General features: G+C 28.3%; 1 protein-coding gene across 1 annotated transcript in view; it reads left to right on the top strand.

Annotated features, from left to right (window-relative positions):
- LOC111623709 (eukaryotic translation initiation factor 5B-like) overlaps positions 1 to 13,972 on the top strand; it is a 59,698-nt gene that overhangs the window by 36,994 nt on the left and 8,732 nt on the right. The window contains exons 6-10 of the mRNA XM_023366395.1: positions 999 to 1,084; positions 1,224 to 1,340; positions 1,684 to 1,834; positions 1,910 to 2,014; positions 8,037 to 8,434. Of these exons, the coding sequence (XP_023222163.1) occupies positions 999 to 1,084; positions 1,224 to 1,340; positions 1,684 to 1,834; positions 1,910 to 2,014; positions 8,037 to 8,434 (857 nt within the window). The remainder of the gene's footprint in view (positions 1 to 998; positions 1,085 to 1,223; positions 1,341 to 1,683; positions 1,835 to 1,909; positions 2,015 to 8,036; positions 8,435 to 13,972) is intronic.

Consider the following 13,972-nt stretch of genomic DNA (forward strand, 5'->3'; position numbering starts at 1 on the left):
ATTTTGTCACAGATGTAAAAAAAATTTTAATGATGGTAACAGTGATATTGTATTTTTTACTGTTGCTAGTAATATTTAATTTTATATTCAAAATGATTCAATAATTAAACATATAAATGAGATAGATGGCACCAAGCATTGTAATATCATTTTTCCAATATGTAAATAGAAAGACCAAAGCTAAAAGATGAATGTAGTAAATTTAAAAACATGAATGTAGAAAAAAATAATGTTTATTTTGATATTAAATAGCTGAACATGCAACTTATAGGCATTCATAAATGATTTAATTATTAAAGAAGCTCTTATATCTGAAATGCTGATTATATATTGCATATGAAATATTCAAATATCGATTAATTTTATCTACATCAATTACAATAATTCTTATTACTATTTTATTTAGTATTTGTTAAGCAATTTAATAACATTAATAGGTGTTGCATCAACATTCAATTAATCTTCCCTTAATTGTTTACATAAAGGATAATGACATATATAATGAAATAAAGGTATTCAACTTTTAAATGTGATAATTATTGATTCCATTAAAGATATTTGTATAGTTTTAATAGAAATTTAGAATAAATAATTTTAATGGTTGAAAAATATATAGGTCTATTATATAAATTTAACAGAAAAATATGTATAGTATGATCTTACTGAACAGATTGATATTTAAAGTGTTTATCAAAATATTATTAAATGATAATTACTTTGAAAATTTGTAAAAACAAATTAGAAAAATGACTACAAATAAGCAGAAAACAGCATAGAAAGTTTTTCTTTTAAATTAAAAATTAAATGTGAATTTTAAACTGTCTACTACTACAGTTAGTAATTTGGTCATTTAACTAATAGTTAGATTTAAAAGATATTGAAGCAATTAGTCATAAAAATATAAAATTTTAAATTCTTTATATTATTAGTATTTATTTTTTTTGCATTTTATAGTAAACAGTAAACATTGACAACTATCATTAAATTAATATTTTTAGATGATGATGATAGTAAACAAAAGAAGAAGAAGAAAAAGAAAGGAGAAGAAGAAAAGAAAGACAAAAAGAGACCTGGTAAAAAACAGGTATTAAGGTTTATAAATTTATTTAAATTAAATCACTTACTATTGAAAACTGTTCTTTATTAATAATAATAATAATAATAATAATTGATTTTTTTGAAAGATGAAATTTTAAATATAAAATATTGTATTTTTGTTTTAGATTTTAGCAATGCAAGAAGCATTGAAAAAGTTAAAAGAGGAAGAAGAAAGGATTAAATTAGAAGAAGAAGCTAAACAACGTGCAGCTGAAGAAGCTGAACGAAAACGACAAGAACAGGTAAAATGTTTTTATACTTTTAGTAAGAAATTTTAACATCAAAGATTTTATTCAAGAAACGTAGTTTGTAAGAATTATTATAATAATTGAAACAGTTATTTTTATAAAACATTTGGATTTGAATTTTTTTAACATGTTTGACTCAAGCACATTTTATATATTGAGCAATTTTTGTATTTTAAACTTTTGTATGTTTATCTGAATCTTTTATATTAAAAAATTCTATTTTTAACAATATGTATAATTTCTACATGTATGACTCAGTGATCTTTTAAGACTTCTTCCTAACATTTATTGAAAGAGGGAAAAAATTAATAAATTTATTGATCAATATTTTTTGTAGTTGAGACTTGAACAAGAAAGAAAAGAAAGAAAAAAACAGAAAGAAAAAGAAAAAAGAGAAAGATTAAAAGCTGAAGGTAAAATACTGACAAAATCACAAAAACAATCTCGTGCTCGTATGGAAGCAACTTTAACTGCTCTTCGTATGCAAGGTTTGTATTTTATATAAATTTAACATTTTATAAAAATCTGAAATGTCTATTTACTTGTAAATGTTTGTATTACAGGAATAGAAGTTCCTCAGATAGGTGAGAAAAGAGAACGAGCACCACGTCTTGGAGATAAGAAGAAATCCTTAAAGAAGAAGCCAGCAGAAGCACAGCCAGAACAAAGCAAGTTTTTAAAAATAATGCTTATAAGTTTTGATTTTATATATATTAATTAGTAAATTTTGATTTTTGTAGATTATCCATTTTCCTTTTCTTATAACATTAACTTGACATAATGAAATGTTGTACAGTATACCCCAAGTTATGTAACACATGACTTATGTAAATTCGCAGTTACGTAAAATGTAAATCTCAAAAATTGGAAAAAATCTGAGTAGAGTAACATGTAATTTTACAAAGAATTATTCTGTTTCAAACATTCATTCTCTCTCTCTCTCTCTCTCTCCCTTCCATTTTTTCTTTCACACTGTACTGATTTATTACTTTATTGCTCTGCTAATCCTTTACTTTTTGGTCTAATTGTAAGCACATAAACAAGCTTTCTCATAAACAAGATTCTTATACAGTACTCAGTGAAGGTTGAGCAGCAAAACTAAGCACATTTTCAGTGCTTGTTTTTCTATATGTATTATTTCACGTCATTAGTTTACAGTAGCTTGCCACGAGTGATTTGTTTAATACATAACCTATTAATATTTCAGATTATTTTTGTTTCTTTCTTTGTTTTTTTATATATACTTTGTATTTTTATTGTTCTTTTATACAAAAAAATAAGTTACAAATTCAACTAATGTAAAATTTGAATTATGTAAAGATCTATGGTCCACATTACTTATGTAACTTGGAGTATTACTGTATTCAAGCAACATTAAATTTATTTTTTTTTATTGCTGCACATTTAATTTTGCAGCAATAATTATGCTTAATTATGATAGATGCTTAGAATAATAATAGATAGAAAATGTAATTTATTTTTCACATGTATTCTATTATGATACATTTAATTTTAGGTTAATATACTATTTTTAATGCAGCCATTCTTATATTGTATACTTAAGATGTCAACACAAAACTGCTAATAGTTGAAAATATAAATATTTAAAAATTTTGTGTTTTATTAAATATAATTTAATACATTTTTCTTAATTTTCAAGTTTAACATTTCAACTTTGGTTTAACATTTATGATAAATTCACTCACAAAAGTAAATTTTAATTGAAAAATAATTTTTATTTATGTTAGAAAGTGCAATAATAAAAGCTTTTAGGTAAAACATTTATAGATTTTTTTATATGTACTTTTATAAGCAAAACTAACATTTATTATTAGGTGAATTATCATTTGCAATTAGATTTTCTTTATATCTCTAGAATAAAACTAGTTTTCTAATTTTATATATAACTAGCAAAGAATGCCCATCATTGTCCAGAAACTCAGGGAGAGGGTTGAGTTATTCTTCTTATAGGGTAGCATATGCTCCTGCAGGATGGCAGAGAGTAACTATGCCAATTTTGTCCAGATTGCTCAAAAAGTTTGGGAGTAAGGGAATGAAATCAGAGAGAAGGAGTTAGGAATCTGAGTTTTATGGTAGTCTATGTTTCCTTAGGGTATCAAAGAATAACTATGAGAAATTTAGTCCAGATCAGTTAAAGTTTGGGTTTGTAAAGAAGATGAAATCAGCAGGAAGGAATGAGGGATATGACTTTTAAGGTAGCTTGCTTACTGTACATTGGAAAGTAGTAAGCTTTCCAATGGCCCCTTGACACTGATGTATTTTGTGACAATTGTGGTTTTCTTTTAGGCATTTTATCATTGGTAAGACTCACTTGCACATGTGTACACCTGAAAAGTAACATTCAGGTGCACATGTGTACACCTGAAAAGGAACTCAGTTTATATAGATATCTGATAACATAAGACTAATTCTTATTTTTAAGTAATGGTAAGGTAGGATTAATACTAAAACTGAACAGATGAAAAATACTATAAGCCTACTTACAAAAGTTTAGTTTTTATATAAGGGAAGTAAATTTGCTCTTTATAGTTATAAGTATCTGATAACATAAGAGAATTATTATAAGAAATGAAAGACCAAGACAATATAAACAAAACAGATACTAATCAAAACTGAAACTGAAAATATCAGATAAGAAAGTTTTAAAAAGTTCACCAGATGTCATGGGAATTGACTGTGAATGGAGCAGCAAATGACAATGCAAGACAAATATTATTATACAAACATTATTCTTGTGCATTTCCTTTTTTAGTATGAAAATAGTATGTGGCCTGTGATCATCTGTAAGGAATAAGCTTTCCAAAAGTAAAGTAATTTTAAAAAGTCAGTTTAGTAGATTCTGAGATTACTTCTAGCAAATAAACATTCTTACTCTATATCAGGGGTGTCCAGCCCGCGGGCCGCATGCGGCCCAAGGCAAGTTCCAATGCGGCCCAATAAACGTGTAAACAAAATCGACAAATGTTTTAATATTTTTATTATTTATTTATTTCAACGGCATAAACTCAAAAAAACAAGTTTCACAAAGCTGTTAACATTTATTCATATTTTATTTTTGATTGAAAAGAAAATATTTTCAAATACTTGAATACTTGGAGATGTGTGAATGAGGAAGAATTACTAAATAAAGCTGGAGTTGTGACTCGAAGGATTATAGACCCGAATTTGGGAAAAGGAGAGAAAGGACAAAAGATAAAAAGTAGTGAGAAAGGTTAAATAGATCTTCTGTTATGCAAATATTGACCATTAATTTTCAAATCTTTTTCTTTTTCTCACTTCTTTATCTTTTGTTGTTTCTCTCCTTTTCCCTTTATAATCCTTTGAGTCACAACTCCAGCTTTATTTAGTATTTTTTTCCATCGTTGCAAGATTTGGCTACATTGCGCCAAATGTGGCTACTTTTTTTAGTTTGACGTAAAAAATATCATTTGGCGCTTTGGCTATTTTTTGGGGTACATATTATTTATAAATATATTAGTTGAATAAAAATGCACTTTAAAATAGTGTTTCGTCGCTTTTTATTAATTAGAGATCCAAATAAAATAAATATTTGTGTTTTTCAAATAAATTTTCGTTTGTCTCTTTTATAATAAATGAATTTATCCATTTCTAAGTAAAAATTGAAAGTGTCTGTAAAAGTAATTTTTTAAAATATCCCTTTTCGTGATAAAGTTTTATTACTTATTATTACAATCTAGACGTGTTAATCCTTAAATATACTTGTATATTGGGCCAGAAGTATATATAATATATACTTGTGGCCCAAAACTCCTTGACTTCTTCCAATGCGGCCCAGAGAAACAAAAAGGTTGGACATCCCTGCTCTATATATTAGTTTAGATATAGATTAGAAAAAGACTAAACTTTTATAACATGTAGTTATTTTTTAATAAAGTAAAGTAAATCAGTTTATAATTGTATTCAAATAATCAGCCAAGAAAATTTGATATTTGAAATCTGTTTATTTCAGATTTATTAATTTATTTTGAAATAAATATTTTCACAATGAATCAATTATTAAAAATTTGTGTAATTATATTTTTCAATAAAAATTATAAATGCAGTAATTGAAAATTTAAAAAAATAATGAACATGTAATAGAACATCAAAACTTATAAAATTAAAAAAAGTAAAAATTCTCTAAAAAGCAAAATAAAATTACTACTGTGTAAAAATTTTAGAACTTTCCATTCAGAATTAAAGAAATCTTTTCCTTACACATCACAAACAGTGAATTCCATACTTCACACCTTTATGTGAATTAGCAGTATTGAAACAATTCATATAAAGGTAAAATTTCAAATTCACAGAAACTTGTAAATGAGGAGAAGGTACTTAAAACTAATAAATAAACAACTTTTAATATCAAGAGGAAACAAATGACAATTGATCTGACCACCTGTTTTGCATATTATCTTGATGAATTTATTGTTTTACCTTCAGTGGTAGTTTCAAGGACAGTAGTAGAAATAAAATATATTTTATTGCAAATAGAAATTCAATTGCAATTGGTAATTTAAAATTTATTGACTCAAGTGCTTTTAAAATTTGGAGGACCAAAAAAGTGTAATATATCCGAATCCACGATATAACGAGTGGCTACATTACAGTATACACAGAAATTTTTAAAATGTATTTAACCATAACAGAATAAAAAGAAAAACAACTTTTACTGCTATTTTGCTGTTTTACTCACTTTTTCTGTATTTCACCTCACTTTTCTAACTGTTTCAGAGGGAAAAATGACACTCTGAGGCCTGAATTTACAATTAGGCATAAAAATTACATTTAAATCTGATTTATTTAATACGTATAATTTGTTTATCAACAGATCAGCAAATACTTTATTTTCTATATTATTATTATTTTTTTTTTTATATAAACTACAAAATTTTTGTTAAAATTAATGTGGAAGCATCACTTGAGACTGATAAAGTTCATCAGAAATTTGTTTGTTACTTGGAGGTCTGCATTACTGTTTCAAATGATTTTTACATACAGCTATATACAGGAAATCTTTAATGGTACTGTCCTACATATACTTTTCTTTAGGAGATCCTTTTAAATACAAAACTGCTACCTTTAGATCATTGTTCAGAAGAGCCTTTGCCTATTCCTTAAAAATAGAAGACATAGAATGAGCTCAGTGCCATAAGGGAAATAGCAATGGCATTTGGGTATCCATCCAAACTTGTTATTAAAAATCTGATAATGGATGTGAGACATAAACTTTGAAAATCACCCACATATATTCACTTTTCAAGTAATTAAGTATCAAAAAAGTCAATAATAAGGAATCTCAGCTTGGCCCTAGTCCTGTTTGTAGTATTTTTTAAATATTTTACTGGTTATTTAAGGTTGAGAGTGTAGTGTATATTATACCAGTACCTATTTATGAAGGTTGAACGTATTTGAAGCTATGCCGGCTAAAGTCAATAATACTCCACCAGACTTCTGAGGAAACACTTTGAGGGGCAGGATGTAAGACTGAAGACAATCCATATACATGCCATTTTCAGCCTAATGAGAAAAGACAGTATTCCATATGATCTAGAAACTAGATTATATAACATTCAAGTGACCCTGAATGACAATGGTAAGTTCTGATATTCAGCTAGCACTTTATGCACATTATGTGCTATACAAGTAGAGCACAAGGCCTTATAAAGGACTAAGTGTCTACAGCTATCACTGAGAAACTACTACTGAATAAAATCAGTGACACCAAACTGGAGTGATACCACAATTATTTTTCCAAATTCCAAGCATCTCTCATGTCTGCAGGGCAGAAATGTTGATTACAGCCACTATGTAGAAACTGGTACTAAAGAGAAAAGAGGATAAAATGCTTAAGCAGAAGATTGAAAGGAGGAGATTTCAAGTGAAGTATTTCAAATGAGTTAATAAGTTAATAGATTAGCCCAGATAACCAAACAGAAATTGTCCTTTTTTGGTCATATAATGAGAACCAGCTCCCTTGAGAAGGTGTTTATGCTGGGGATAGTTAGCAGGAAAAGAGTGCAAGGTCCATCTAAGGACTAGGTGACTCGACACAATCAAAAGTGACACTGAATTTTCTATAAGGAGGCTGTGCAGGAAAGAGAGGCATGGAGAGCTTTGATCCATAGAGTGATCGAGATTCAGACATGACTAAATGGAAAAGATAGGATAAATACACTATATCATATATTTGATTATTTATGCTTTTGAATAAGAAGTAATTTATTTCTTTATTTTTTTCCTGCTATGGCAGTTTTCTTTTTTTGTATTTTATTTTAATTTTTAAATATAGTGTCCACAAATGTAAAAACTGATAACTTAATTCAATTTTTGTAAAATGTGAAATTTTGATTTTGAAAATAATTCTGGAACATTGTTCCTAATCTTATATGCAATCGGTCTGAAGATGGAACATAATGGTTTCAAAAAACATTTAACTGAATAAAGAATTTTTTGTGGACCTCTTGATAAAATTTATTAATGAGTTTATTTACTTTAAGTTTTTTAAGTATTATTATTATTGTGAAAACCTTTTGTATGTCATTGTACAATTTAATTATTTAAAGTTTCATTAAAATTTTTTATAGTTAACTTTTTTTTTATTAGCTATAAAGATTTTACTATATTATATTATTCTTTAAATGTAATAGAAATAATAATTTTTAACAGAGGAAGTTACAACCCCAGAAGAAACTTCATTGCCACAAGTGGAAGTTGAAATAGTAAGTCAAAAAGAAAATAAAATCAAAGAAGAAAGCATTCCAGAAGAAAAAATTAAAGAATCTTGGGAAGATAAAGATGATGTGAAAGATGCTTGGGATGAAACATCAGAAGAGGAAGAAGATGATGAAGAAGAAGGAGAAAAAGAAACGCAGCCTCAAGCTAAAGATAAAATTTCTCAAGAAATTGTTGTTAAAAAAGAGGAAAGTGAAGAAAGTGATGACGACGACGACGACGATGATGATGGCGAAAGAGATGATGAAGATGAAGATGAAACTTCTGAAGAAAGTGATGATGACAGAAATAAACAAGAAAAAATAAAAGAGAGAGTCCAGGAACGAATTCAGGTATTTTTAGTTGTTACATTTTAAACATGTAATTTTGTATTTGTTCAATGAATAATAATTTTTCTTGAAATGGAATAGAAAATTTTTTAATCTTAATTATAACATTAAGAAGTTTTTATATTTCTGGCTTATAGTTATTAACTGATTAATTGATATTAAATAATTTTTATTGAATAACAAATTAATATCAGTTAAATAACAGATATTAATCTGTTATTTAATAAAAAAATTTCTTCCTACAACTAAATCAAATTTTTTATTGTAATATAGAATATTTTTCAAAATGAAACTTAAGAATAATACCAATCTTTTAAACAAAGAGTGAAAAAGATTATCATGATGATAACAATATTATTTGTAATAGATAATAAATTATTATAAATAAAATATCACAATAATTAACGTTTTGGTTCTTAAAAAATATTTGCTTACTATAATTTTGAATGGATAACCCACAGCAGATTATAACCTGTAACACTGTATACCCAACAGAAAATTGCAAAAATGAAAATGAAATCTTCATATAACCTTCCCTACCATTTTTGGAGCAGCTGTTGAAGGCAAGATAATTACCTGTATACTGTTTACAAATTGCTATCTCAAGCATTAAAATATTGCTTTTTCTGTTTCATTTCTGTTAACAAATCACTATAGATATATATAAACAACCATGCTGAAATATTATGTAATAATCATATTAATTTCTGAATTATTCACTCTATTAATAATAGAGCAATGTCAAGCATGGAGGTAGGAGTATCGGGAAGGCTATTTCAAGACATTAAGAAGGTCACAGAAAGGGAAATATTCGTTAACCACTGCATAATTCACCAGGAAAATTTGTGTGTGAAAAGATTGAGTTTGCCAAATGTCACAGTACCAATAATTAAACTAATCAATTTTATAAAGTCGCGCGTGTTAAATCACCATGAATTTAAAGAATTCCTGAAAGATTTAGAAACTGAATATGGCAACGTGGCTTTTAATACTGAAGTACGTTGGCTTAGTAGAGGTGGAATGCTAAAAAGAGTATACAACTTAAAAAGCGAAATACAATTGATTTTGGATATGAAGGGATATGCCTTTCCTCATTTTGGTAATAAAAAATGGATGTGCGATTTTGGGTTTTTATCGACATGACTCAGCATCTCAATGATCTTAATGTGGAACTTCAAGGCAAAGGACAGTTTATTCACAATTTGTATGATAAAATTCAGGGCTTTGAGTGCAAATTAAAATTGTGAAAACAGCATCTTTTGCAGAATAATGTCTCTCACTTTCCACATTTAGAAAAAGAAAACGTTACTACTTCTCAAAAATACACAGAATATATAGATATTTTAATTAATGAATTTCAATTACGATTCCAAATGTTCGAAGCTGAGAAGACAGCAGTTTCCATGAAAATGTTTTCCTCGCCATTTAATATCGATGTGGATACAGTTCCCGAAGACTTTCAAATGGAAGTAATTGACATGCAGGATAATACCGATTTAAAAAATGTATTTTTCTCAGTAAACATCGAAAATATTTATAAATCTTATGTGAGCCCTGAGAAATTTTCGCTTTTGACAAAAAATGCAAAGCAAATGATGTCTCTGTTCGGAAGTACGTATGTTTGCGAACAATTATTTTCAACCATGAAATTAAAAGAAAAGTGACCACCGATCAAGACTGAGTGATGCACGATTAGAAAGCTACGTACGTGTAGCTACCTCATCAATTCCAGCTGATATTGATCAGCTTGTATCGAAAAAACAGTGTCAAATTTCTCATTAAAAATTTCAAGTAAATTCGTTTTTCTGTTCTTTTTTGGTNTAATTTCAAATAATAACAAAATCAAATTTAAAAAAAAACTAAAAATGGCATTACATTTTTTTTTGCTTTATTTTTTAAACTTTAATGTAGAAATTCATTTTGCATTAATTAAACTAATATTTGTGTAAAATTTAAATTATTAAATAACTTTCAAATGAGCATGTGTTAGCAAAGACAATAGCTTAGTACAGTGGTGTATACAAACAAGTGCATGCTTATGTATTGTCTTCATTAACATTTATTTGAAAACTCCTTATGTTTATGGTACAGTACTTGGCCTTAATAGTGGAGTGGCTACTGACAAATCTCTTCGAAATACTGATAAATTCATTCCTGTACCCACTGGTTATCTCTAATTCAATTGCAGGTGCTTATGAACTGTTCTAATTATGTAAATTAGGTGTAAAAATAAATAAATACAATTTATTGTTTTTACTTTTATGACTAATTTTCTTTGTCCAGTAATAACAATAAAATAAACTCAATATAATTAACAGAAAATAATTTTATTACTGATAGTAAAATTATTTCTTAAAATTTCTCAATTGCAAGTATTTATTAAATTAAAAATTAAAATTAAATCATAATCTATTGAATAAGGCATGGTTGTAAAAATGTGGGAAGTATAATTAAACATACAGAATTATTTCTCACAAACATGAATAGTAAAATAGTAATTTTTGATCCTTTGGATTGGTTGTCTGCCTCTGGCCAGTTCTGTAATGTGAATCAACTTTAACTCTTGATTGGAATTTAAAATTGGCATATAATTTGCACCACCTGTCAAATTATTTTTCAAACTATTTAAGGTGGCTAACCTGCAGGTTAGCCACCTTAAATTGTAGTACTTTTACTTTCCCTTACTGGGAAAGTAAAAGTACTACAATGAAGGGAAAGTATGGCAATCAGGCAAAAAATTATTCTCCCAGATTTTTATATTTTTGGACTTAGGACACCTTGAAACATTGAGAAATGCAAAAAAAAATCCAGGGAGTAATTTCTGTATGTATGGATGTTTTGTTTGTTTGTTTGTGTGTGTGTGTGAAGAGCACGATTTTGTTCACCCTCTTTGAAGCTTAATAACTTCTGTTGAGAAGGTGGGGAGATAAAGGGGATTGTGTGCATCTCGAGTATGCTTAGAGTTAATGATTATTTTACTCATTATTAGCATTTACAATTTTTGTATAAAACTCATCTCTATATTCAAAATTAAGCTTTTTGCCCATTTTATAATAGTTAAAAATATAAAAAGTTTTCGTAATAAAATATGGTAACAAATGGCACCGTCAAATTTTAAATATTGTCAGAAAGGTTGATTAACTTGCTGGTTTATTATAGATTTATTGTGTCTTAGTTTTTAACTACAGGGTCTTCATAGTCTGTGTCATATTTTATAATAAAATATCTAAATATTAATAGTTAATCCAGCTCTACCATTTGATTATTGGGTTAGAACTTAATAGGATTTTGTATAATTAATTAGCCATCATTTGATTATTAGTATAATTTGAACTAGATATTTAAAAAATAATTACATAAATATAAATCATGCCAGGCTAAGAGCATAAGTTGACTGAGTGCCATGGATGGCCATGGGTTTTCCATGACATTCAGTACAGCAAGTGGCCTGTATAGTTAAATTTGATAAATTAATTGGTCTGGAAACAAAGATCAAACAGAAATCTAAGAAGCATAGTTGGCAATCCATTTGTATAGTAAGCAGAAGTTGCAGATTTAAGTTCCACTCTTTATGAATCTTTTCTTCTAGAATAGTCTAAATTAATTATTTTTCTAATTATTAAATTTAATACCTGATGGTAGCATAGTTGCCTACATTTTAGTTGAAACTACATAATATCTGTATAATTTGATTAGCCAAGTTATACAGATATTATGTAGTTAATTTGATTCTATCGTTTGATTATTAATGTAATTTGGGCTTAGTTTTTGTTAGAACAATGATGAGTCAGTCCTTTAACTTAGAATTAAACTTTATTCTAATCTAAGACTATACATGCACTTGTTCACATGTCCATAATTTGTCACACATCTAAACAATAGGTCTCTTCTTGTTTTGAGCGGTCTTACACGGATGTTTCCAGTTATTACACTGTTTGTGATATCGACACTTGCTTTAATTTAGTATTCCCTAACTATCCCCCCTTGAAGAAGATACTCTAGCTTTAGTAGTGGTCTCTTCACTAGTTATGCATTTACAGTGGATCAGAAGTGTTGCTCTTAGTATCTGTGTACTCTAGTCATATTGTTGTGTCGGTGATGTTTTCCTTAACTTTGCAGATCCACTTGCATTTGATAGTTGTTGCCCTTTCTGACAGTTCTGTTAAGTTCAAATACCTTATGTTTTCTCAGGGATTCTATTTTTTTCTCCATGGCAGCCTGCCATCTGGCTGAGTCATTTGATTCCATGACTTCTTTATATGTCAAAGGCTCTACATTGTCCTTGACTATCTTTTCGCCAATTGTGGCAGGTTCTTCTATGGTTTTCACTCTATACTCCTTTCTGGGTCTCTCTCTGTCCTGTTCGAGCAATTCGTGGCCTCCCACTTGCTCTTACCTGTTCATTATTCTGTTCTCTTTCACTTTTGTTTGTTTCATTTTCAGATGAAGTATTTTGTTTGAGTTGTAATTGTTCCTTAGTGGGTTCAAGGATATCTAATTCCACTTCTTTATTATTGAATCTTTCTCTTCCATGGGATCTGTCATTTTCAGTCATTTCGATATTATCCTTTGAATTGTTTGGGAATTTGTTGATAAATTTGACATCTCTGCTTGTTATAACTCTTTTTGTCTTTATGTTCCATAGATGATATGCTTTTGTTTCACTAGAATAGGCTATAAATATGCATTTGGTGGATTTCTCATGGAATTTTCCTTTTCCTGGTTTCTTTTCTAATGCAAATGTCATTTGACCAAATGTCCTAAAATATTTGATTGTTGGCATTCTACTGGTCCATAATTTGAAGGGTATGTCACCTTCCAGGCTCTTTGATGGACATCTATTTCTAATATATGATGTGGTATATACAGCCTCTGCCCAAAAGCATTTTCTCAATCCTGCTTGGAGTAGCATGCATCTTCCCATTTTCACTAGTGTTCTATTTCTTCTCTCTGCGATGCCATTTTGTTGTGGTGTGTAGCAGGTTGTTTTCTCATGTCTTTATGTTTCAGGAAGTTCTGAAATTTTCTATTAGTATACTCGGTTCTGTTGTCACTTCTTATTGCCTTTATCTTTCTTCCTGTTTTATTTTCTACAAAGGCTAGGTATGTTTTGAATTTCTCGACAGCTTCACTATTAATTAATAATAATAAACAATACTTTTAGCCCTTGACTTTAATTTAGATAGAGTTAGATAGCCTAATAAATAGAATTTTAACAATTTGGAGTGCTTATTACACCAAGGCCAACAGAAAAAAAAGACCAGATCTTTTACAAAAAAGGATCTTTTAATAATCATCTTCAAGTTTAGGTAAGGCTGCATTTCAGGTACAAGGACCCCCTTGTCAGCTTACAAACACATAGTACTAACATATAATTATAACACTATAATAGTTAACCAGTACAAAGGAATTTTTGATATATATAGTGCAGACTAACTATTTGTAAAAGATATGGTCTTTTTTCTGTCGGTCTTAGTGTGATAAGCCCTCCAAATTGTTAAATCTTATTCATTAGGCTATCTAACTCTATCTAAATTAAGC

This window comes from Centruroides sculpturatus, unplaced genomic scaffold (assembly GCF_000671375.1).
Source record: "Centruroides sculpturatus isolate CEXI.00-Female unplaced genomic scaffold, Cexi_2.0 scaffold80, whole genome shotgun sequence".
Taxonomy (NCBI): domain Eukaryota; kingdom Metazoa; phylum Arthropoda; class Arachnida; order Scorpiones; family Buthidae; genus Centruroides; species Centruroides sculpturatus.